The sequence below is a fragment of the Varanus komodoensis genome, unplaced genomic scaffold, assembly GCF_004798865.1.
Source record: "Varanus komodoensis strain SLA01 unplaced genomic scaffold, ASM479886v1 scaffold21, whole genome shotgun sequence".
Lineage (NCBI taxonomy): Eukaryota > Metazoa > Chordata > Lepidosauria > Squamata > Varanidae > Varanus > Varanus komodoensis.
Window position 1 is genome coordinate 10307161 of NW_025335589.1, and position 27677 is coordinate 10334837.

At 39.1% G+C, this 27677-nt stretch overlaps 1 protein-coding gene across 1 annotated transcript; it reads right to left on the reverse strand.

Annotated features, from left to right (window-relative positions):
• Positions 1 to 810: 810 nt before the first annotated feature.
• On the reverse strand, positions 811 to 26473 carry MAP9 (microtubule associated protein 9). Its single transcript, XM_044430673.1, has 13 exons — positions 26399 to 26473; positions 24897 to 24978; positions 22520 to 23092; positions 19227 to 19459; positions 18066 to 18174; positions 16316 to 16596; positions 15630 to 15685; positions 13874 to 14039; positions 12779 to 12868; positions 12057 to 12218; positions 11159 to 11304; positions 10635 to 10773; positions 811 to 927 (listed from the first exon to the last, which is right to left on the reverse strand). The coding sequence occupies exons 1-13, from the start codon at positions 26471 to 26473 to the stop codon at positions 811 to 813; spliced, it is 2229 nt and encodes a 742-aa protein (XP_044286608.1).
• Positions 26474 to 27677: the final 1204 nt, after the last annotated feature.

The window sequence follows — 27677 nt, forward strand, 5'->3', positions numbered from 1 at the left end:
AGGGTACTTCCAGACCTCAGTGCTAACAACTGGAAAGCACGGTGCAGCTACTACAACTTTTCTCCTTAATGGATTTTTTGAGGTGAGAAAAAGATGGAGAAGCTGTGGGAAAACTCAGGCTGTTATTGGCAGGATCCCCTATAAAATTCTACAAATCAGGCAAGGTAAAATCCTTTTCTGGAAGCACATTCAGTCACAATGAACATTCACAGTAAAAGTGCATTAGGCTACATTAGGGTAAGCAATGGACTACAACACCTGCAAGCCCCAGCCAGCAAGGTCAGTCAACATTCCTTCATGCTTCAAATGTCTCTAAAGTTCTTGTTTCTTCTGAGAGGAAACAAATCTTGTATCAGAGTCATTGTTTCTAAAATACCAGAATGTAATGCCTTAGCTGAAAAAAATCATACCTCATAACAGAGGACTGTACTACGATTTTAGCGGGTCTGCCAGTGCTTTAAGATGCATAGAGGGGATAGCTGCTTAAGCTCCATCCCTCTAACTGAAAGGTGTCTACTATTCTTTCAGAATTCTCAATATCTTTTTATTAATAGTGATGTACTACAGCTAGTGTTAATGACTGCCCTCCATATTTTTGATCCACCAATATAGTTCATGGAAAAAAACCCCCGGGAAGTTGTGTGCAACCCATAATGAACCACAAGTATAGTGTTTCTATACAAGACAGCCCCACCTGTAAAGAAAGGATGCATGAGCCAATTTCAATTCATGTTAAAATCAGATGTTGTGCAATAATGATTAGAAGATGGCAGAATGTTGGAAAATCCTTCATGCACGGTACTGAATGTCTCAATAGCTTCTTGAGGACACAGCTTTGCCAGGAGGGCTCCATGGAGGTGGAGTTTCATCCTCGAGAATGACCTGGAGCTTCTTTTGCTTGCTTTGAATCCTTTCATTCATCTCCTTCTTTCCCTGTTTAAAATAAAGTAGTTTGTACACTTTAGATTATAAGTAGATAATTAGTAACATATTTCTTGGATAAATGTTAGTTTGCAATTCCCAACTTTTTTTCAATGAACTCAAGCAACATACATCATTCTCCTCCTCCTCTTGCTCTCAATCTTATCCCCACAATAACTATGTCAGGTAGGTTGGGCTGAGAGTCTGTGACTGGCCCAAAGTCACTCAGTTGGCTCCATGGCCACGTAGGGAGGAGAAGCTGGATTGCCTGAGTCCCAGTTCCGTCTTAATGGCTATGTCACACTACCTCTCAGTATTATTTATCTAAGGAGATATTTATTTATTTTCTGATTTATATCCTGCCTTTTTCTTCAAAGGGCTCAAGGCAGCTTACATCATTCTCCTCCTCCATCTTATCCCCACAACAACAACCCTGTGAGGGAGGTTGGGCTGAGAGTCTGTGACAGGCCTAAAGTCACCCAATTGGCTCCATGGCCAAGTGGGGACTAGAACCCAGATCGTTTGAGTCCCAGTCCCATGCTCTTAACCACTACACCACACTGGCACCACACTTATGTGGGTATATTGCTGTAAAACTGAATTTCAATAACTTAGTTGAAATACATCTGACATCTTCATATCATGCTAACAGTCCTGCAGGTTCCTAATGACTTTGTTATAGCTTTGAAACAATTAAAATAAATGAAGGATAAATAGAATTCTTGCAGAGACTCCTATCAGTTCTTCATTAAAATAACATCTTGAGGGTACAAGAAAAAATATCTGGTCTGTGCTAATCATTAATATTTGAATATACATTGTTTGGTGGGGAAAATCATCATTTAGAAATTCATGTAGCACTATTTAATTTAATAAAACAGCAATTACTACAACTAATAGCACTGTTTATAAAGAAAGATGCCTAGATGGAATTATATTTATCACAATATTAAATATTTCAACAACCACCTCAGAAGGCTAATTATCCATCCAATGCTACTTTAACAATTACTCTTTTCAGAAGTGTATCATCCAGAAGACCAGATGATCTAACCCTCCAACTATATTTAAGGTTTACAAGAAGGGCCAAGCACACAACTGTCAGCATCTCCAGGGAAATCAAGAAGCTTGGAGAAGGGTTGGCTTGGAACTTTCCCTTACCTCAGTTAACTACTTAGATTCCTAGTGAATTCATCAAAATCTTCCCCTCAATATCCTTGCTTAGGTGACTTTTAACTTTACTTGTAGTAATAGATTCCTTGAATGAATGTAGAAAAGGGCTTTATGTTATGCAAAAGCTATCAAACATTATTATTGTTTGAAAATTAATTTTTTTTTCTTTTTACACAGTGAAGACAGAGATTCACAAGAAGTATTCTACTCTGTAATAAACATGATGCTTCCTCAAAAGGTAAAGATGAGAATGTTAGAGAAAATGCCATATGATTGAAAGCTACCAACTTGCTAAATCATTAAATAGGAGTTTGTTTTACAACCTCCTTTCCACAGAACTATAGTTACAATCCTTTTCTTTACCAAACTTCTGTAAATGTCACATCTTCCTGATTTTATAATTGGTTGTAGTCTTGTGCACATGTATCTGGGGGGTAATTCTCATTGCACTCCGTGAGGCTTATTTCTGAATAAACAGACATAAGATTTTACTGTTAAGCTCCTAGTTAAAGTTTCCAGTCTCTTAGTGATTTCAGTGGAGCTACAATGTTGAATTAATACATGATTTGAATTATTGAGGATAACACTCATCAGTCATATTGAATTTCACTTGCTTAGAGCCTTCCAGATTACAAAAGCACTAGAAACCTGGCAACATGCACATATACAGACACCAAAAGGTAATTCTAGAAATGACTACTAAATTTGTTTGTGAATACAAATGTCAGGAACAAATTCAAAGGCAAGAAGCATAAAATGGGAAACTCTTATACAATCATTCAGCTTTGTTAAAGAAAGAATTAATCCTTAGCAAACCAAATGCTTCCATAATAAAAGCCAAATTATATTCAATAATAATTTATTGATTACCCAGAAGTAGGTCCCATGTTTGTAATGAGAATTACATGTGCACAGACTACAAGCAAATGCAAAATGGGAATGTGCAACATTTACTGAAGTTTAGTAAGAAGCAGGACTTTAGCTATAGTTTTATAGAAAGGAGATTGTAAAACTAATGTCTAATGATTTTATATTCATCTGTCCTTTAAGTATGACAGCCACTACACTATCAAAAAGTGATTTCAGACTTGTTGAAAATAGAGAATATGAGCGTTAAGAAACAAGAATAAAATAAATTACTGGACATTGTTACAGTTTCATATTTCTTCACAGAAGGAAAAAAAGGCAGGAAATAAATGCAAAGTAATAATACTGTTCGAGCATATCTAGCTAAAGATTCATCCACAGGATACTCTTGGGTGCTTTGATAATACTGTGTTATACTGTATTTTAGTTTCAGTGTCAGCTAATATCAGCATTCTATTTATTTTAATATCTGTAATATTTATCCACTGGAGAGGGAAATGGCAACCCACTCCAGTATCTTTGCCATGAAAACCCCATGGACAGTACCAAAAGGCAAGAAGATATGACGCTGGAAGATGAGACCCTCAGGTCGGAAGGTGTCCAATATGCTACTGGGGAAGAGCAGAGGGCTAGTACTGGTAGCACCAGAAAGAATGAAGTGACTGGGTCAAAGCCAAAAGGACACACAGTTGCAGATGTATCTGGTGGTGAAAGGAAAGTCCGATGCTGCAAAGATCTATACTCCATAGGAACCTGGAATGTAAGATCCACGAATCAAGGCAAGCTGGATGTGGTCAAACAAGAGATGACAAGACTGAACATCGACATCTTAGGAATCAGTGAACTAAAATGGGCAGGAATGGGTGAATTTAATTCAGATGACCATCAGGTATACTACTGCGGGCAAGAATCCCTCAGAAGAAATGGAGTAGCCTTCATAGTCAATAAAAGAGTAGAAAAAGCAGTACTGGGATACAATCTCCAAAATGACAGAATGATTTCAGTTCAAATCCAAAGGCAAACCATTCAACATCACAGTAGTCCAAGTCTATGCCCCAACCACTGGTACTGAAGAGGCTGAAGCTGACCAGTTCTATGAAGGCCTACAGCACCTTCTAGAATTAACACCCAAAAATGATGTCCTTATCATCATGGGGGATTGGAATGCTAAAGTAGGAAGCCAAAAGATAACCGGAATAACAGGCAAGTTTGGCTTTGGAGTACAAAATGAAGCAGGGCACAGGCTGGTAGAATTTTGTCAAAAGAATACGATGGTCATAGCAAACACTCTTTTCCAACAACCCAAGAGACGACTCTACACATGGACATCACCAGACGGTCAACACAGAAATCAGATTGACTATGTGCTCTGCAGCCAAAGATGGAGAAGCTCTATACCGTCAGTAAAAACTAGACCAGGAGCTGACTGCGGCTCAGATCATGAGCTTCTGGTTGCAAAATTTAGGCTTAAATTGAAGACAGTAGGGAAAAGCACTAGGCCACTCAGGTATGACCTAAAACATATCCCTGATGAATATACAGTAGAGGTGACAAAGAGATTTAAGGAATTAGATCTGATAGACAGAGTGCCTGAAGAACTATGGACAGAGGTTCGCAACATTGTACAAGAGGTAACAACTAAAACCATCCCAAAGAAAAAGAAATGCAAGAAAGCAAAATGGCTGTCTGAGGAAGCTTTACAAATAGCTGAGGAAAGAAGGGAAGTGAAAGGCAAGGGAAAAAGAGAAAGATACACCCAATTGAATGCAGAATTCCACAGAATAGCTAGAAGAGATAAGAATGCCTTCTTAAATGAACAGTGCAAAGAAATAGAGGAAAACAATAGAATAGGGAGGATCAGAGATCTCTTCAAGAAAATTGGAGATATGAAGGGAACGTTTCATGCAAAGATGGGCATGATAAAGGACCAAAATGGCAGGGACCTAACAGAGGCAGAAGAGACTAAGAAGAGGTTGCAAGATTGCACAGAAGAACTATACAAGAAAGAGCTTAACGTCCCTGATAACCACGATGGGGTGGTCACTGACCTCGAGCCAGACATCCTGGAATGTGAAGTCAAATGGGCCTTAGGAAGTCTGAGCAGCAACAAAACTAGTGGAGGTGACAGTACTCCAGCTGAGCTATTCAAAATCTTAAAAGACGATGCAGTAAAAATGCTACACTTAATATGCCAGCAAACTTGGAAATTGGAATTGGAAAAGGTCAGTTTACATTCCAATCCCAAAGAAGGGCAATGCCAAAGAATGTTCAAACTACCGCACCATTGCACTCATTTCACATGCTAGCAAGTTATGCTCAAAATCCTACAAGCTAGGCTCCAGCAGTATGTGGGCCGAGAACTACCAGAAGTACAGGCAGGATTTTAAAGAGGGAGAGGAAGTAGAGATCAAATTGCCAACATACGCTGGATCATGGAGAAAGCTAGGGAGTTCCAGAAAAACATCTACTTCTGCTTCATTGACTATGCTAAAGCCTTTGACTGTGTGGATCACAACAAATTGTGGTAAGTTCTTAAAGAGATTGGAGTACCAGACCATCGTATTTGTCTCTTGAGAAACCTATATGCGGGTCAAGAAGCAACAGGGAGAACTGGACACGGAACCACTGATTGGTTCAAAATTGAGAAAGGAGTTTGGCAAGGCTGTATACTGTCGCCCCGCCTATTTAACTTATATGCAGAGCACATCATGAGAAAGGCGGGGCTAGATGAATCACCAGTTGGAATTAAGATTGCTGGGAGAAATATCAACAACCTCAGATGTGCAGATGATACCACTCTCATGGCAGAAAGTGAAGAGGAACTAAAGAGCCTCTTGATGCAGGTGGAGGAGGAGAGCGCAAAAGATGGCTTGAAACTCAACATTAAGAAAACTAAGATCATGGCATCTGGTCCTCTCACTTCCTGGCAAATAGATGGGGAAGAAATGGAGGTAGTGACAGATTTTATTTTCCTGGGCTACAAGATGGGGACTGCAGCCAAGAAATTAAAAGACGCTCGCTCCTGGTGAGGAAAGCTATGGCAAATGTAGACAGCATACTAAAAAGCAGAGACATCACCCTGTCAACAAAAGTGCATATAGTCAAGGCTATGGTATTCCCAGTTGCAATGCATGGCTGTGAAAGCTGGACCATAAGGAAGGCTGAGCACTGAAGAATTGAGGCCTTTGAATTGTGGTGCTGGGGGAGACTCCTGCGAATCCCTTGGACTGCAAGGTGTGCAAACTGGTCAGTCTTAGAGGAGATCAACTCTGTGCTCTTTAGTAGGCCATATACTGAAGATGAAACTCAAATACTTTGGCCACCTAATGAGAAGGAAGGACTCCCTGGAGAAGAGCCTAATGCTGAGAACAATAGATGGCAAAAGAAGAAGGGGACGGCAGAGGATGAGGTGGCTAGATGGAGTCACTGAAGCAGTTGGTGTGAGCTTAAATGGACTCCAGAGGATGGTGGAGGACAGGTAGACCTGGAATGTTGTCCATGGGGTCGCGATGGGTCGGACACGACTTCTCGACTAACAACAACATTTATCCATTAATATTAGTCATTGGTACAGTATATGAGAGCTTGATTAGTACTTGAGTGTCCCTTTTTAACTTCAAAGTTATATATATCCCCAACTTGTACAGATCTCAAACAACCACAATAACATTTTAATACAGATACAGTATTGACGTATTGCCCCAGAGAGCATAATCTTAACACTTGCATTTCACATCACTGAAATGAACCACGCTGGTGTGTACATAGGCAGAGTGAACACTAACTGAGAGAGCTCAAAATGACTGTGATGCTGTATTAGTAACCATACATATTATGATAATCCAGCCCCATCTAAAAGAAAGTGTACGGAAGACCCCACAAAGGTTAAGACACCTTTGAGCAGTATCCAACATTCTCCCAGCACCAAATCAATGTTTGCATAATATAACTTATATAATGGGGAAAATGTTACATATTGGCTGTTTCCTTTATTCTTCTCCGATGCATACACTGGCCATTATAGGGAAAGGGAGATTTGTGTAAGTTATTACTGTTATTACCTTCATAGTCTTCTTCCACAGAGCACAGGCACCATATGAGGTATGCCCCCCCACCCTGCCTACATTATCCTCATAGAAACTCTGACAAAAATGCAGCCTGAATGAGAGTGACTGACCCAAAGTATGATTCATGACTGAATGAGGATTTTAATTTCAGTTTTCCTAGTTGTGGTCTGACACTATGCTGGTTTACATTCTTTCAGTGATCCAATTTACTCATGCTTGGAGCTTGATTAAGTTCAATACAGCAGAGAATTAACAGTGGAGTTGGCTGGTTGTTTAAACTGAAAGGTCCCTTGGAATAGAGTTTAGTATGAAACCCATGTTTGAAGAATTTCTATGGTCCAAAATTTAAAAAGTGACCTGATTCACACTTTCCAGACTAGTAAGTGCATTGGAATGCTACTAATCTATGGAAATTGTACTTCTCCAAATTCTCCCATCACAAAACATGTGCCAACATGCTTATTAAAATGTGTAGGTTGCTTAATGGCATACAATAATACATACAAGCTATTCACTAAAAATCTTTTGGAGAATACAATCCTGTTGCTCCCACCTTTGAGGCACATAAACCCCTGAACTTGGAGGCTTATGTGCATCCTGTGACCTAAATGAGGCACAATAGCAGTGATCTGTGTCCACACAGTGGCCAACCAACTCACCATGGGATGCCACAAGCAGGATATCAGTGCAGCATCCTCGTCCTGCCCAAGTTCCCTAGCAACTGGTCCATATAGCTACACTGCCCAAATGTACTGGAGGCAGCCTATAGCCATCAGGACTAATAACCACTGATAGCCTTACCCTCTATGCATTTGTTCAATCTCCTGATAGCCTTCATCTGCAGGCAGGAGTAACTAACATCCTGCAGCTCACATTCTGTACTATAATTTACACATAGGTAGCCCTACTGACTAGTCCCAGGACACTCTCACAAAAAGCTTAGTGCCTAGTGTAAAACATCCTGTAATTTCAGCCTATTGATTTTTTGGGCTTCCCCCGTCCAAATAAATAAAGCCTGGGCCCAAAAGTACTCCAGAATCTCTACAGGATTTCAATACAGATCATCTTTGTCTCTTTTTAAGTCTGAATAACATTCTTAGCTAAAACCCTCAGGAAACAGAATTAAAATTACTGAGGGAAAGCTTTGCTATGATTTTTTTTTAAAGTTAATAGGCCAGACTACTGTTATGCAGAAAAATGGTTAATGGACCAAATATTGTGATGCAGATGTTCTTGTTTTGCAAAGCTACAGGAAGGATTATACAGTACCTTCAATTACCTGTACTTGCTAGAAGCTGAAAGCCATTCTCAGGTTAACTGAAATCTCCTGGGGGGAAATTTAAGCCAATGGAAAGACTTTTCTGTAGATAGCATTTTTCTTGCCTGAAGCACTTTTGTCTGAAGTCAAAAATGATTCCAAATACAATGATTGCTAGTTTTTGTTAACTAAATTGATGGCCATTGCACCTTGTGGAACTATGAATTACACAGTTTATGTACTATGTAAGGAGTATTATGCAGGAGTATTTTCTGTCCTGAACCGCTCAACAATCAGCTTCCTAGAATGAGCTCAGGTTTGAGTGCAATGAGAAAGGGAGAAAAATGTCTCTCTCTCTACTTTTCACACACCATACAATTTACTGGTTTTTAGAAGAATGTGCAACTGGCTCTGGTTATGCTAAACAAGTCAATGCCATGGCTTGCAGGTCAGTATTGCTTACTGTGGTACTTGTCAACAGCACTGTGAAACTACCTAGAGTTAAGCAACTCCCAGTAGCTAATCATAATCTTCTGATTTGCATAACAGCAAAACATTTACCAAGGCAAATTAATATACATTATAATAAATGTTTATAAAGATTCTAACAATTCTGAGCAATGAAAATTCTCCTCTATAAAGCCGATTCCTTGTATCTACATTCACTCACTTGTGCAGCTGCTACACTTTGCTGGTTCTGGGCTGTGATGACATGGCCTTGCAGAAGTTGCTGTTCCTGACAGTGAACAGGAGAAGAGAAGACTCTACTGTCACTTGTTACTGACTATTGTATCTGGACTAGAAACCATCATCATGACAGCAGCAAACTTACCAAGATTTTTCTGAGGCAGCTATCTGGCTCTATAGAAACAGTTGATTTCCCCTTATACTAAAAAGCAAGTGTATAATATCGTAACTGGAGAAAAGACTTAAAAATGTGAATCAAAGAACCAGGTATGAGTGTGTCTTTGTGAATCTAGGGAAAGCCAGAAAACTTTAAAAGCAGAATAGGCAAATTCATGGACAAGGAGGAGGCAATCAGTGGCTACTAGTCTTGCTGGTCATGGGGTACCTCCATTACCAAAAGCAGCATGCCTACATATACCAGTTGCTGGGGAGTCTGAGCAGGGTCTTTATGCACCCTGCTTGAAGGGTTATGTGTACAGCTGGTTTGCCACCAGTGTTGGAATGGATGGACCACTGGTCTGATCCAGCATGGCCCTTTCTTACATTCTTAAGTCTAATTAGTTCATGCATATTTCATTGTTTTGATAGGGCTAAACTAAATGCGATGTATCTCCTTCCTTAAAACTTTAAATAGAAGCTTCTAGACCCTCAAACAGGATTAGGATTGTGGCAGGTAAGGAGGAGTGCACCCCATAATAGAATATCCTTCTCCCTCTCAGTGCTATCTGGCATGGGAGAAAAGCTCCCATGGCATCAATGGATAATTCACTCCCATACCTAACAGTAGTTTCATGGATCACATGGTGCTCACCAAGGCAGCTACAGCACAAGCAGAAATGAGCGTGAACACAACAAGGAGACAGAGTCTATTAGCACAGCAAGAAACTAGCCCAAATTAGTGCTTCAGGAATAGGTGAAATCAGTGGAGCTCAGAAAAGAGGACATCACTGACTTGCCCAAATCTGGAAGTGTTTATTTGGACTATGTTGTGCTAGCCACTACTAGCACCTGTGCTAGTGTTTTTGTTTTTTGTTTTTGTTTTTTTTGTTAACACAAGTTCAGCACTGAAACTTGCATAGTGCCTCAAGTATGAAGGGGAGAAAATTAACCCCCTGCCCTCCCCTCTCCAGAACCTTGCTTGGGCTCCTTGGTGGCAGTTATTTACAGTTGTGAACTGATACACAACACCAAAATGCACATTTAGCATCACATTTAATTTGGTCCTTATGTGATTGTTATTCATTTCTAAATTATCAGTAGATATTTAGATCTAAGATTATAAAAGATTACTTGTCTGTGCAGTGCTAAATACAGTTTAGTAACTATCATGTATAGTTCTCTTTCACTATCCTTCATCACAGCAGCAAGCCATTGAACTCTGCTGGAATGTACAAGCACATTCCTGCGATGCACCATTCTTAGAGATTCTGAAAAAGTGCAAAACTTATTTCAGTGTATTTTCTCAGTATCATCTAAAGGGTATCTTATTTTGGTGAACATAAATATGTCTGTATAATGTCAAATGTTACATATGATGCCTGACAGGAAGATAGTAAGATTTTACTGCCACCTCCTGGTCATCTTTATGCATTTAGAGTTTACACATAAACTTGAATGTCAAGCTGTATGCCAAGCTTTGTATATTATCTAAAAACACATACACTTACTAGCCACTTTTCATATTCCTCTATAGCTCTTTTATCTTTTGCTTGCTTTTCAACTAGATCTTCTACTTGCTTTTTCCTTTCTTGGATTTTTTCTTTTTTCTTTTGCTTCATGAATTCTTCTTTTTTCTCATTCCTAAAAATTGAAGAGTCAATATTTTATAACAGGATGCAAATGTATGCATTTGAATTAAGTATTACAAACAATACCAAAATTTGAACACAAAGCTGTTTCCAAATAGATTCATTTCTATGATTAAAATTGCTAGACTCAGTTAACTGCATAGCGGAGGACCACAGCTCACTGACAGAGCACCTGTTCTAAATGAGGAGGTCCCAGGTTCAACCTGTGGCATCTCCAGGCAGGCAGGCTAGAAAAACAGTTACTCCGAAACCTGGAGAAGTGTGCCAGTCAATGTCAACACCTCTGGCCTAGATGAGCCAGTTTGCTTACTCAGTATCAGTAACTCCCTGTGTACTTCCTATAATGCTATATACAATTAAAAGTTAATTGACCGTACCATTTTTCAACAGCAGACCTGCTGTCTTTTTTCTTCTCTGCAACAATCTCCTCTTCTTTCTTCTTTTTTAACCTTTCAATTCTTTTTTCTCTTCGTATTTGCTGTTTTAAATACTCTGCTTTCTTTTCTTTCCATTTCTCAAAAGCCTAAAAAAAAGAAGCAAGTCCATTAGGAGCTTTGATTATGGTTCTCAAGCGAGTAAAAAAATTTCTGGCTTATTGATCATCTGCTTTATACCAGTCAATTAACTAGTTGATTAAATGTGCATAGGCAGTATCAATATCATTGATAATAATTTACTGTGTAGCAAATAAACCTAACGCTTTCAGAAGGAAAGGACACCTTATTTACCAAAGCAATTTACAAATCAATGTTCAGCATGGCTCTGAGAAAGGCTTAGAAGATAAAACCATTAAAATATAACACATTGCAGCAATTAAAGACAGTTTTATTTTCAGTTTTGTCTTGAAATGGAACAGCAGTTTAACTGTTCCAAAACTATTATAATTCGCTCCTTCTTACTAATCAGGTTACTGTATTTTGCACTTACTGCAGTTTCCAAATATTCTTCCCTATTTCTTTAACTTTTTAAATTTTCCATTACAGTAACAGACCAGTTAGGATACTCCTAACTTTCAGCCTCAGATTAAAATTGACCCTTGCTGAATAACTCACTAAAGCGTTATTGATTTAACTCTATAGTGAATGCTGCTGTTCAGCATGCAGAAAGCAAAGGCTATCTTATTCAATAGATTGAACATATAGAGAATTCTATGCTAATTTAAATGAACCAAAAATGCAGAGTAGAATGAACATTTGCTAGATGTTCATTCTAGCAAAACTGACACATGGTCCTTTCCCAGCTTTAATGTTTTGCAAGCTAGAAATTTCTCACTGCCTTTTGTGCCTCTTCCTTTTTCTTTTCATTTAGTTCTGCTTCTTCCTTTTTCTTTGCCTCTTCCAACCTTTTTTTCTCAGCCATTTTCTTTGCTTCTCTTTGTTTCATAGCCTTCCAAGCTTCAAAGGATGCAAGTGCTTCTTCTTTTTTAGCAGCTTCTTTCTACATAAGAAGATAAATAGCTTTGGAAAAGTGGTTGGAGTTTTCATTATCCATACAGTCTCGACTTAGAAAAACTGGGCAAAAAATATATGTAAAGTAATAGCATTATTAATTACTATTTCCATATGGCAGGGATGGGCAACTTTTTGCCCCTAAAGATCATATGCAGCATGGGGGGGGCAGGTTGGGGGGCCACACAACACACACTCCCTTTCCCTGACTTGACTCCTAAGTCACTGAAAAGACTGAGGACTCCTCCTCCCCAGAGCTCTAGAACAGGATCACTAGGATAGAAGGTGAACTTAAGGCCTCCACACTATGGCAGAGATACTATTTCTGTCTTCTGGGAGCAAGTTCCATGGAGTTCAATAGGTCTTAAATCCATGTATGTGCATATAGGAAGGCAGTCACAAAGGTGTTATTTTAATACACAATAGTAAGAACAAAAAAGATGTCAAACTCAGAACATTTGTGTACAAAGTTTATAGCATTCAGTACATTGCAGTTATGTCCTATAAGTAGTTCCTTTAGATCCATTCACTGAAAAAAAAAACACAAACCTTTTCATTTTTATCCCGCAAGCTCTCAGCTTTGTTTCTTTTTATTCTTTGTAGCTCTAACAGGAAGATTCTTTTCTTTTCCAACCAGTCCTAAGAAAGAAAAACAAAAGATGTTACACAGAGTTATAGGCAATCTTTAGAATTTGATTATTTATTTCATCAAATTTATTGTGACCAGTACCACCAGCATTTGTTTTCTATGTGCAGGGTACCTATGCTATTTGTATAATTTGATTATGTGAGAACAGGATTTTTGCACTGGGATCAAAACATGCCTTAGACATATGCTAACTTTTCTGAACTGGTTGCTTGAGTGAAGTTCAGCACAAAGCCTTCTCCTATAGACTAAACAATCTGAATATCATGAAATAAATGTGAATACATTTGCAAAGGACAAAACATTGAAAGGAAACTATGTACTCTGTCTCATACCATTTTTCAGCACAGTGAAATATATTATTTTATCCATGTGTTTTATGAACAACTGACTGTAGAACTGAAGATATTCATGCTATTCTAAGCTAATAAGGAAACATTCTTAATGGCTTCTTACATAATTAAGGCCACAATCCTATGCAGGTTTATACAGAAAAACTACAAACTTCCAGTTTGCCTCATTCCTTATTTCTTTCTGAACTTGCACAGGATTGCCCCTAGCTGTCTTCTGGGAGGCCACCGGATAATTTGAATTTCCAGATCTGAGGTCAGAGAGAACCTTCAGAGATGGAAATCTATGTTCTGACTTCCTCCCTGCACTTGCAACCAGCATGGAAAACTCCAGGCAGGATGGTTCTCTGAGGCTAGGAGCGTGACCACAGAGGGAGGCAAAAGGGATAAGGAGAGCAGGAGATTGGGGCTGTCAGGATATATTGTATCCTGAAAGTGCTCCAGCTTTCCTTCCCTTTCCCTTCCAAGTGCTTCAAGCAGACAGCTGAATATGGCTAAAATACAAAAAAGGAGGTACAGGAAAATGGGGATGGCTTCAACTGCTCATTCTACTCTGCACTGGATGCTTGTAAACCCTTGAATTCAAGCACTTATAAGCACTGTGGACAAAACTGATAGAATTACACCCCAAACTGTGTTGAATGCTACCTGATAAACAGCTGCTCGTAAACTGTCTGCTTTATCAAGTTCAGCACTGTATTTTTGTAAATGCTTGTTGTCTAAGACCTTTAATGTTCCTAAGTACTGAGAAGAAGTACTTGTTGGGATAGGAGACTGCTTCCCAGTTTTCTTCAAGTACGTAGAGCTCAAAGATCTGTAAAATAAAATGTTTAAGCTAATATAAATGAAAAAAGTCCCCTCTTTTAGTCAGAAAATATACAAAGCCTTAAAATACTTCCATATGGCTAAGCCCTGGTCAACTCCAAGACTCAAGTATCAGAAGGATTACATCCAGAGTATAATGAGGGGTGGTCCAACACGTGACCCATGGGCCCCCAAGGCCTTGTTCTATGGCTCTCTTGCTGCTTGGAGTCCCCCCTGTCCCCGGTTACCCACCTGCAGGAGTGCCCAAGCATGCTGGGGAGAGTTTGTTGGCTCAAGTACAAGAGGCTCAGTGCCCCAATTCCGAGAAGGTAGTAACGCCTGGGGGGCGGGGGGGGGAATTACATGGGAAGGTTTCTGAGTAGGAGAAACAGGGAAGAAAAGGATGGCCCACCCCAGAGGAATAGTCATTGTGCTTGTGCTGTGGCTGGAGAAGGACCAGCCTGTTGAACACAGGCCCACAAAGCATTTTTTTATAGTCCTAAGTCCTAAAATCATCATCAATCAAAATATGGAAATGTAATTCATTGTGTGGCCCCTGGGTTCCATGTCCAAATCCTCATGCAGCCCTGGAAATAGAAAAAGTCGTGCAGCCCAGGTCTAATGTGTTTTATATAGAGAAATGAGCTCATAAAATTCCATGGGGGGGGGAATGACCCCAAGTTTCCAGGTTCAAAGACTGATTATATCCCTGGAAATGAAGAATGAAGAATTCTTGGCCAGCATAGGTGAAGGTACCTATGTTACCTCAGTTAAGGAGTTTTTCTAAGAAATCTGTAGCTTACTTGTAAGAATGGGATTCCCAAAGCTTCATTCTAATATTTAGTATTAGTACAGACCTTTCTAACCACCCCACCCCCTTTCTAACCACCCCACAGCTGATGTATTCTACCTGGATCTTCCCCTTCAGTTTGTCAGCAATTCAAGAACTTTTAAGTGAAAAATGGAGTAGAAAATTATTTACATGTTTTAAAGAGCTAAAGAAAACTATGCTTTTATATTCGTACCATCTGAAGTCTAGGATGGACTCTAAGATGACTTTTCAGTGTAAAAAAATGTATGTAAAGGAAAAGTGAAATTTTCATGGTAGCAAAATTCATTAAAACTATAGCCACTGATATTACTTCTTTTAAAAATGAAGTAAGTTAACTATTTCAATTTCCAGAGATATCTGGTTTTGCTGTCTGCTGCACCAAAAACAACAAAGAAATGTATAGTACCGCAAAGACAAGCAAATGACAAATGCGGTTGTTTAACAAGAACTACAGTATGTGATTTCAAAAGCACAACTATTTCAATCACTCAGTTATTAAAACTTCACAAATATCAGAATCTAACTCTGAACACTGGCACAGAATCATGTGTCACTTGATTCAGTTAAGTTGGTAGAATTTGCCATTTGTGGTCTGTACATTAAAATTAGGCTTTGTGTGCTGTTAAAATTTATGTTACTTTCCCACAACAGTCATATCCAGGGTTGTCAACAATGTAGGTAAATCAGTGTAGTTTGGCAACTGAATTTTGGGAATATGATGCAGTTCGTATTTCTAAAGAACTTTCATTTCAAGTTAGAATTTCCTACCTGCTTATTGAAGATTTTGACTTTTGCTGAATGGATGCTTTTTCTTCACCTTCCTCCTAATAAAACCAAATCCAAAAAGAAAATTGGCTGTGTAACCTAGCAAAACATATGTATACAGCACCCGTTCTATGATCTTGGGTGTGCAGAATGGTATATGATTACTCAGAAAGGCAATGATGAAAACGTGTTAAATATTAACCAAATGATAGCAAGGATCAGGGAAAGTGGCATAATACAATTCTCCTTCCTGCCAGTTTATACTCCTTCAAAGGCCTAAAGGATTGGGCAAACCTTCAGAGGATGGGAGACAGAGTATACAAGGACTACATATATATGGCCAAGAGAAGAGCAGTGACCTCCCACTGAACAAGAAGAAATTATTTCTATTTCCAAATCTTCAGCCTATATATCCAAGCCTATATTTGCACACCTAGTAGCAACAGGTCTCCATCCTTTAGTACTTTGTTCTAAATATATATTTAGAGTGGGATGAAAGGAAACAAAACCTAATCTCAAATGAAAGAGATACCAAATGTGGAGTTTTCTGGCTTAATGCCAGCAGAACATAGTTACAAGCCATTAGCTGTGTAAACAACATACCTAAATGTATAAATGTGTGCATGTATGCATAGTATGATTTCCCCTGCCACTTTATGACAATCTTAATTCTCACTGCCAGTATGTACCTTTACTGAATCCTTTGAAGCTCCAAGAACACTCTTTGAAATATTTAGAGTGACCTTCTGTTCTGATTTATCATCCTTTGTTTTCACATTTGGTCCATCCTCAGTGGCACTATGTTCTAACGCTTGTAGCTTTTCTTCTAGATAATCTTCAGTTGACTTGTGTGCTTTCTTATTTTTCTCATAAACTGTTGTCATCATAAGTTCTATCACAGAAGGAGACTCTCTGCCACTCTCCTGCAATCTGAGATCATTGCAGTTATCCATTTCTTTTGGTTCATCCTCTAATGTAAAGAAAAGTAGTGAAGCCTTGTAAGGTTAGTGAAGGAAGGGGATGGGATAATTTATCTGGAGCCTCATAAGCTTCCATCAGGATTAATTGTAAGAGGTAAGGTATGTTAAATAATGATGCAAAACAGAAAAAGTTATATATTTCTCAAAACTTTTCAGACAGATTCATTTTAAAACTTGACATGTTTATCATATTCTCTGATTTGTCCAACTTGTTATGAAAATGCAAGGTTACATTGTTGTAAACCACCCAAAAAGCTTCAGCTATGGGGCAATATAGAAATGAATTTCATTTCAATGAATATCATTTCATCATCATCAGTAATGTTACAGAGTCACTAATTACATTCATTGATTTATACATTCTATACCACCCCATAGCCATAACTCTCTGGACAGTTTACAGCAATCCATAACAACATGACAATAAAGAGTACAGTACAAATACAATAAAATCAAAGAATCATTAAAAATTTTAACCAGCAAAAACTAAAAAAAAAAAAAAAGAAAGAAAAAAAGAACATGTAAAACAAAAGCCTCTGCAATAGCAAATCCCCTCATGTTCCTGGGTAGCCAAGCAAATCTTTAAAAGCCTCAACATAAAAGGTCATCTTAACCTGGCACTGAAAAGATAACAAGATTGATGCCAGGCAGGCTGCAGTAGGATGCTTGTTCCATAAACTGGGTGGTGGGGGCAGGGGGAAACACAAGGAAAGCTCTCCATCTTTTGCCACCCCCAAGCCTCCCTCTGAGTTGGCACTTGGAGAGAAACCCAGTAAGTGCAGCATAATATCTGAACAGACTGTGAGTGGGAGAGGTGCTCCAGCAAGTATTGCAGTCCCAAGGCACGTAAGGCTTTATAGGTTAAAACCAGCACTGAATTAGCCTCAGAAGTAAAGAGGCAGTTGGTACAAGCGGTCCAGAACTGGCTTATGTGTCTGGACCTATGGGTTCCAGTTATTAGTTTGGCTGCTGCATTCTGCACAAGCTGCAGCTTCAGAATAGTCTTCAAGAACAGCACAGTGTACAGTGTATTGCAGTAATCTAATTTAGATAACACCAGGGCATAGATTACTGAAATCAGACTATGTCTATCAAGATAGTACTCCAAGCCACTGAGCCACCTGAGCTTCAAGTGACAAAGACAGATCAAGAAGAAACCCCGAGCTATGAATCTGCTTCTTCAGGGGAAGTGGAGCTCCTCTAGAATAGGCTGAACACCCTCCATCTGGTGAGAGGAATTCTCCATCAACAATATCTCAGTCTTGTTTGTACTGACCTTCACTCCGTTAGCCCTCATCCAGTCCATTGTTGCAGCTATTGAGAATCTATTACATTCAGTCAGTCTGTTGATTTTTATTGCATAAAACCATAAATGGTTCCAATTTTGCCCCTCCCAGCCAAAAGATAAACTTTTAATTCTCAACGTTTCCAAAAATATTATATAATCAATATACTTTACCTTTTGAAGATTCTTCATGAGGTATTGCCAAGTTGGAATCTCCAGTTCTCTCATCCAGCGATGAAAAATGAATAGGGAATGGAGATGCAGAGCTTGTAATCCATGGGCCCTTGGATGAAAAACAAAGACTCTTGTGATTTCCCAGACTTAACTTTTATGGCCCAGAATCCACTTCATCAAATACATCAAATGTTACCTGCAGTAGGCAGGAGCTTGTAGTTTAGGTATTCTGACCCACAAGCTGTTTATGGCTTTAGAAGCGATAAACAGTTGTTTTACTGTTACATGTTTTAAACTAGTTCTGTACATGTTCACTGCTCAGAGATCCCTGCAGGGCCATAGGTGGTGTAAACATGTAATAAATAAAACAAAGCAATTGCACCTAGAACTAGGCTCAACAGAAAACAGGGAACAACATAATTACTTGTTATAATATGGTCAAGACAAACCACTCAGAATTTTGGCTGTTTTCAAAGGATGCCCTATATACAGCAAACAAACTTCCCACAAATAAATGCTAAAAGGAATAGAGTAAGATTTAGTCTATCTGAAGTCTATAGTAAAATTGAGCTTCCTGATTTTAATATACTACACTTACTCTACAAATGTGCTAATTAACATACATACAGAGCCCTTGCTCTGGGCTGGTTTTATCAGCATAATGCTTCACTGTGTTCTTAGCCAGAATTTCCCTCCTGATTACTGCTAAGAGCTGTATAAATGAGAATATTATTTTTGAGATGTTGTTCCAATGTGCAACGATTTTACTCCTGCAAACATGTACATATATAACTAATAACATCAGTTTCCAGCTTGTTTTTGTTAAATTACATTTTTCACTATTAAAAACCTATTCTGCAATTATACAATACTTTAGGCCTCATCTGTCTAAAAGTTCCCATTAATTTCAAGGAAAGATAACTAAGCATGCACTGATCTCTCCTAGTGTATGCACTTTGTATTCATTTGTTGGGCAGAGAACTATACTGTAATATTCAGAAGTGTGCAGTGCAAAGGATAACTGTGCCCCAATCCATTTATCTGTAAAGTGTAAATTACATCAGTTAACTTAAAAATACAGACCAAGTGAAATTCTCCAGCAACCTTTCTTAGAAGTACTTTGCTTTGTCAGTTTAGAAGAGTTTAAAATCATTTGCTAACCTCAGGACCAGGACTTTCCGAAAGTGCTCTTTTTTCAAATTTCAACACTTGATTATTTAGGCTTGTTTTAGAAGATGGTGCAGACAATGAAAATGATCTGCGGCTGTATGATGCTCTATCCTCTGCCTTGGTTCCCTCGTAGTCTTCCACATGGCTACTTTTTCTCAAAACACTCCTGGGCTGAGGAGATGGCTTTGAATAATCATACAGTGCAGGAATGCTGATATTCTCAGCTTATAAAAATACAAAGAATGTTACTGACAAATGGCATTAACATCTTTTGTTATTCAACAGTTTTTTAATATCACTCTTTTAAGCAAAAACTAGGAATGCACTTCAAATATCCATGAGAATATTAATCAACTCCAATTCTTAATTCACTAGAACCTAATTCTGATCTCTAATCTCTAGCAGAAATATTTGTATAACTTACCCAAGGTCATGCCTAATTCCTTTGTTTAAAAATTAGCAAAATGATTTGACAATAATTAACTCAAACTATTTTATGGGGAAAGGATTCTTATTCCAATTTGATCCTGTTGCTTTTAGGTGTAGCAGTTATTTCAGTCTGAGAAATTACTGAATAAGTGACATAAGGCATGAAGAATTTGTCATTTTTTTCCCTTGGATCATACATTATAATCATAATGGATACTATTTTCTTAATCAGGGTCCAGTTTGGAAAATTTGTTGCAGTATATACCAACTATAATACTGATAATTTCTCATAATAGGAAAATTGTTTCCACAACTGTGAATAACAATGTGCTGTCATTGTCAGGCTTTTTGTTGGTATTTACTAAATAGTTTTCTATACTTTTTCTATAGATTTCAATCTTCAAAGCCTTAAAAGTGTTCAAAAAACCACATTTTCTAAGGCTCATGAAATTAATTTGCTGAATTTCTTGTTCCCATAATCATATTCCCAGTTTAGTCCTTGCTGACACAACTGACCCAAGTAAGCTAAATCATGGAAAGATCTCTCATATTCTTTTAACCAGCCCAGTATGACAAAAGGCATGGGTGGGATCATTACCAGTAAAATATCCTGAATGTTGTGTGTGTGTACACGCATGTGTGTGGAGGTACTCTAAGTGCTAATTTAGTCAGGTAGTGGAGCTTTTCCTAATTAAGACAAGCCTGGGGACTGCTCAGTGGCATAGTTCCCTGGAACCTTAAAAATCTGCCTAGGGGAACTTCTGTAAAATCTTGGAGCTAGTATTAGTAACCAAGACACACATTAAAAATTGAAACATTTCATTTTGAATTTAATTTGCTTAGAGTTTTGGTATATTTTGATCCAAAAATTAAAAGAATGGTTCAGCTCCAAATATTTAACTCAAAACATATAGATCTTCAAAAAAAACTTAAAATAGCATGTTGAAAGAACTATATTTGACTATGCTGCCAGTGAGTGGAGCAAAAAACCAAGCAGATTAGTCAGCCTATAACCTTAATGATGTAGTGTGCAATTAGTTCCTTGTGCAATGTAGATTATGGATTACTGAGAGACAAAATATTCATGAATTGAGGCCTGTTTTGTCTCAGTATATCAAACTTCCACAAAGTGCTGACTTTTACAGGTTTACACTGTCTTTTGTTCTTAAGTGCTTTCTGGTGTCATGAGTAGGACCATTTATCAGAGCAGTTGCAGTACTTATTGCAATGCTTATAACAGACTACAAAGACAGTAGTTTACGCATATGCTACAAAGGGGAAAAAACAAATACAAGCCCAGCATTACTGTTATGCTGTTGCTGAGGTCAGTATTTTAAAACGGCATAACCTCTTGTCTCTATACTTCACCATTATACGAGTACAAAAGTCAATTTAAGCCAGCACTTATATTCAGTGACAAATCTGCCCTAGAATAAACTTAGTAATAACAACAGTGCATTTGGACATATACATTTCCCTCCCACTGAGGAGCTACACTCTGACCCACATAGCTGGCCTAAGGATCTGGAATTTCAGAGCTTTTGCTTAATAATTAATTCAGAAATTAAACAAGCACTGTAAGCTTTAGTGAAGCCTTTCCCAATTTGGTGCTCTACAGAAGTTTTAGACTGCAACTTTGCTCATTTATAAATTGGCCACTGGCTGACCTGTTAAGAGCTGAAGCCCAAAATACCTGGAGGATATCAGGCTGAAGAAGGTTACTTTAGTGTGTATAAAATTAAGATATCTAATCATTTTCTAAAATTCATCAACTATTGTTGGTAAAACTATGAACAGCACAATTCCCTTAGCAGTTGTAGCATTTGGTCTACAGCTGTATAGAATTAATCTAGTCTTCTGCCAAAGGGAAAACACTTACACTAAAAACTTGCTGGGACTCCCCTTCTGCTACAAGTCAAGAACCTTGCCTGGATCTAAAGAGCATAAGTTCTGAGTGCCTAAGGAAGTTCTGGGCTTGTACTTCTGAAAGAACACCTTTTTATACCAGCAAGAAAACCAACTCTAAGACCAAAGAAACTCTCAAAAATATGTTCTAATACAGCATGAGGGACTGCTACTCAAATAAATAAAGCCAAAAATCCCATAAGGCCTGCCTAACATTTTGCATGTACTTTTGTCATTTTTCCAGCAAATCTAGTGCTAGTTACCATATGATATGGTAACTGGCACTAGTCCTCTTATCCAATAGATGTAATGCTCTTCAGAATGTACAGTTCTAAAAACAGTGCATGGCATTCAGGAGCCAAACACCTGTGCTGTATTTGCAGTTCAACATCATATCTAACCACAAAATGGTTATTTTTAATATGCATAAAGTACAATCACATGCAGCCTAAATTTTACCCTGGAATATGATTTACCAATACACCACCTGTCAAATGGGAAAAACATTTACTGACATTACAGATTTTTAAAATACAGATTCTAAAGAGCCCATTAAGTTTTGATGATTAAAAGATACAACAATCTATGCAACAACTGTTGTACAGCAGGATCCCTGTATCCATTGGCTCAGTTAGCGCATTTTCAGTTAACTGCAGTTAATTCCTGAAAGAGAAATCATAAAGTGCCAGAGAATGCCAGAGATAACTTGTAAAGTGCTTCCTGTAAGTGAAAATTCTTGATTTAATAGGAAAAGGAAAAAATCTTATGCTGAGATAAGAGCAAGTGAAAATGTGAAAAAAGAAATGTACATATTGCATAATAGACTGTTCGTTATTGTCCATGGTTTCAGGCTTGGAACCAATCTGCATGGATACAAGGGTCCTGCTGTAATTTGAAAAATCAGAAAAGTACACAGTCCAAGCAGGAAAATTGAAACAGACATGCTTTACCTGATGCTGATGCTGTTTTGGTCTTGAATTCCCTTGGTTTTGGCACTGGCTTGATTTCAGGTTTCTCCTGAGCCATATCATCCCTTTCCAAATGCAGTTCAATCACAGGCGCCTCATCCTCTTGATCTTCCTCAAAACCTGACCCTTCTTCAGAAACTGAGTCATCTTCTTGCACCTCTTCACTTAGATGTTTACCCTCCAGCATGGTTGTTTCTTGTGGTCTCTCTTCATCCTTTGGCAGGGCCAAGTCATCATCAGTTTCTTTCTTGAAAGAGGAATGATCTAGCAGTGATATTTCAAATGGAACAGATTTTTTTGCTGCATTCCTTTCACACGACCCAGAATGTTCAGTTAAGGAAAAGGGGATAGCTTGCCTCTCTTCGCTCAAAACATCTCTCTCCAGCATGGACACGTATTGAGGTCTCTCATCTTCATCTGATGAAGACAAGTCATTTGCACTTTCCGTTTTCAAAGTGCTCCCATTAAAAAGATTATACTTGGATACTGGTAGTGTAAAGCCAACTGATTTCTTTGGGGTGTTTTCCACAGTTTCAGGAAACTCTTCATCAGTAGCTAAAACAGATTAGATGAGCATTTGATATATAAAAAGTACAAGAAAGCAGTATCAATTGAAAACATAATTCTGACATGTGTATTTACTTCTGACACATTCTCAGGCTGTGTTATACCAATCATAAACAGTGTGTGTCCTTCTCCATTTTCTGGCTTCCCCCTGAAGCCGTATGTAACCTTATGTGAAGCGATTTTCCAAATGTGGTATATCGCAATTCAAAGAACTTGTTCAATCTATGTACATAAATGAACATTTAAAAACATATCCGACTTAAATGCCCAAAACCTGAAGGCATTAATAATATAGCAAAACTAAACTGGAAACATATGTTGAGCCAACTAAATCCAGTTAAAAAAAGACAAATATCTACCACCTTGGTAGCTTTTTAGTAAATAACTTTTAAGGTGGCATATAAATTACAATAGTGGCTAAAAAGAAAAAAAAAGTAGAGTGAAAAACAAGCAACCACAAAAGAAATTTGAAGAGTGTCATAGTATACATGCAATACAAGAATCAAATGTTGCGAACTCCACATCGGGTGGCGACCGAGATCGCAGCCATCTCCCCCCCCCCCCCCCATTTGCGTTCGTGCAGGGAAGACTTGCGTGATCATGGGTGCGCTCATGCAGGAAAGACGGGCACGAACTCGGCTATCTTTCCCTCCCCAACCAGCATGAGCATAGCTATCTCCCCACCCCCGAGTGGGGAGATGGCTGTGATAGTGCTGGGGGTGGTGTGGGGGAGATGGCTGAGATTGCGCCCGTGATTGCGCCCAGCTTTCCTGCAGGAGCGCGCCCGTGATTGTTCCCAGCTTTCCTGCACAAACTCAACCACGATCTTGGCCATCTCCGCCCCCTGCCAGCACGATCGCGCCTGTCTCCACCCCCTCCAGCATGCCCTTTTGTGCCCATCTCTCTCCCCCAGTGCGCCCGTAATTGCACCTGTCTCCCCCCTCATCTCAGCGTGCCGGGATGACGGGCACGTGCAGGGATGATGGGTGCGATCTTGGTCATGCTGGGGGGGCGGGTATATGGCTGCGCTTGTGCTTGGGGTGGGGAGGGGGAGATGGCCGCGATCTTTGTTGTTCTTTGTTACTTTGCTTCACATTTTTCTGATTTAAAAAGTTACAGAATGGATTAACCTTATTTACACTGAACCTTATGGGGAAATTTAACTTGGCTCACGATCAATTTGGGTCACAACCAGAGTCCTGGAATGGATTAAGTTTGTGAGCCAAGGTACCACTGTATATGTTAACAGAAATTCTCAGAGTGCCAGTCCTTTTGGAGCTAAAATGCTCACATTAAAAAAGGGAATTTTTAATAGGACTGTTAGGGACTACAAGGTTTCAGGAGTACCCTTCCTGCCCCACTCCCCCAACCCAAAAATATTCCAAGAAAGATGGAGCATGTTCAGTGGGCACATCAGAGCCCTTTATTGTAGGTTCCACTGTTTTTCATAAAAGGCAAGTTTCTTCCATGGAAAGTGCTACTTCATTATTTCTTTGTGGATGGATGGAAAAAAAACTGATGGAATTTCACTAGTTTCTGAGATGAAATAAAAGTTTTGATCTACATCAATGAAAGCTCTGTGATTAAACTGCATGGAGAATACTTTATGGCTGTAAACCTTACCCATGAGCATACTCAGTAGAAAGATACCTCACTGAACTCAGTGAGACTTTTACTTCTAAGTAGACATGCTTAGAATCATTCTGCATATAATTATTGATCTGTTATTTATGAAACAGATCAATAGGACATACAGAAATGTTATTCTAAGGTGTTTTGTTATTCACTATACCTCCTTCATCACTCTCAAAATCTTCTGAATATTCAGCAGATTGTCGTGCTGCACGAGCAAGAAGTGCTTCTTGTAGCTCTTCCTAAAATATGCAAATACATTGCAAATATTATCTGAACGAACAAAAATCTGTGTATAATAACTCAAATGTTTTTGAAAACTTAAGTATCAATTCAAGCATAGCTTATCTTAGAACTAACCTGGTTTTAGTAATTATGCCTTCTGATCTCTGTTTTGGGTACTATGATATGCATAAATGATGATTAATAATGTACAGGTATTACCAAACTGTTGTTGTTATGTGCTGACAAGACACCTCCAACTTATGACAACCCTATGGATGAATGCCCTCCAAAATGTCCTGTCCCTGATAGTCCCACTCAACTGTTGGAAACACAGTTATTAGTCAGGGACTTGCACACTGTAGACATTGTCATAATCTGTACTATCTGCATTTTAGGTTACAAAGTAGCACTCAAGAAAAGTCAAACTAGAATATAACAGAATGAGATCATTTTGGCAGTTGTTTCAGTGATATGGATGAGTCCTTTGAGATGCAGACACTCTTGGCTTTTAGGAAACATGCACAGCCTATGCTTTGACTATGTGTTATGGGGTTGAATAAAGTTTTGTATGGTTGCTAGAATATTTGCCATGTTGGTTAAGGCTGTAAAATTATTTTTATGCTATGGTTCTGTATTTTGTGATTGAAGCAATTTGAAAGAAAACCAGGTAAAGTTAGTAAGTTATCCTGAGGCTAACAGTACAATCCTATGAGCTCCCAACATCCTCTGAAAGGTCAGAGGATTCTTTGAAGTCCCCACACTGAGGGCCTGCAACTTTACTGCTGAACTCTGACATCTGAGATCACCCCCATTCTCCTACCAGCTGGGACAGAAAGAACCATGCCAGCTGCCTTGCTGAGCATGCAATTATACCTCAGAGGGGGAAAGGGGAATTCTCTGTGGCTTGCCTATCAGTGCCCGCTCTTTTTTCCTTTCCAAGCACCTTAAGAGCTAGCCAATTTTGGGCAGCTAGATAACATGCACAGATAACATGCATGGGACAAGGTGTGGTAGAGACTGGTAGCACCATGCCTCACTCTGGCCACTGGATGCATACAGACCTCCTAGTCTGGGAGCTTAACTGTATCAAGGGTACAGTGTGATAGGACTGCACTCTCAGTAAATAAAACAGAACATTAAAATTTTACAGAAATAATCGTTACAACAGAAGCACACTTTTTGCAGCATCTTTTGCACCACTTAAAAATCCAAGCTTGTTTTTGTGATCAGTCTATCAACAATGAAAAGCCTCTGGCTATCAGATTATCACGTATAAACTTGCCATACCCACCCTTTTCATGTACATGTCTTTGTTTTTAACTTTTGTAACTATTAAAAAAAACTTTTAGACAGATCTATGCAGTAAACGTAAACTTTAATTTTGTCCATAAAAGGATCAGGAATAAAAGTTTGTATGTGCAAATCAAAATATTTTACCTGAAAAGTGGTTCTTTTGGAGAACTTTGGACTCTTGGTGTAAGCTAACGTACTGATATTATCTTCATCAGACATGTTTGTTGATTTGAGGAAATTAATCTTATATGCTCAACTTGTGATCCAGTGAAGGCAAATCTTCTGCTTTAATTTAAATGAAAGAGGGAAAGCTATTGATGGCATGACTGACTTTCTCTTGAGGGACAGGCATACTCTTCTCTCAGAAATGCTACTCTGAGAGTTACAATGTACAGTAGTTACAATAGTCACAATGTTCTACTTGTAAATAACAGATGCATGGACTAGCAATAACTATATTCCTTGCAGATATGCAGAAAATACATTTGTCTTTAATGATCCAGAACTCCCATTTATCATTTACATGATATATGCATTATCAAAAGCAAATCAACTATGACCATGTTCATACAAACTGTAACTTTAACAAATGCGCCCCGCCCCGGCCCTTCTCCCTAAAGAGACGGGTAGCCTACTTTGCAGCTTGGTGGTTGAGCAAACAAGCAGCGTATTCTCTACCGTACTTAGATGCCACTGCGTTCGAGAGGGCCTATTCCTAATCAGATATGCATGCCTGGGTTACATCATCATGATCGTGTAAGAACAGCTCCTTAAGCAGCAACTGCCCTCCTGGACCTCAGTCCGTCCTGCGACGGAGAGCAGGGGTCTAGCGCTGATTTCTGGGGGAAAGCAACAGCCAAGCGCCTTCTTTAAAACCTGCACACCGTTAGCGCCGGGTCTAAGCCAGGCTCTTCCCCGCAGCGTTTCCAAGGCGGGAAGCCGAGACTAGATCCGCCCCTCCAGGCCTTCGCGCCGCCCTCCTACTCCCCCAGTTTTGCTTGTGGTTGAGTGGAGAGACTCTGACTCGCTTGCGGTTTTACCTCCGCCTCCATCCCACGTGCTCACCTACCGTAGCAGGACGGTTCTTGCTTGTCTCGGGCGAGAGGCCGAGCAGCGCCCACTCCGATCTTACCCCTGCCCCGGTTGCAGGTCTATTAGACGCAGGGAGCGGGCTCAAGCTAGGTAGGCCTGGTGTTGCCTAGCAACTTCCCCCACGCCGGAGCTGACGGCACAAAGCCACGGGAGTGTTGCCGAGGAAACCAAGCCACGCCTTCTTTCATCGGATTGGTTTTCGCCACAGGTTAGGGCTTGGAGGCGGGACCAATAATTAGCGCAATAAACACCTCCTTTATGAAGGATGCTTGTGCGTATGGCGACACAGCTGGTTTAAAATATCTTTAAAATTTAAAGATAATGAATAACG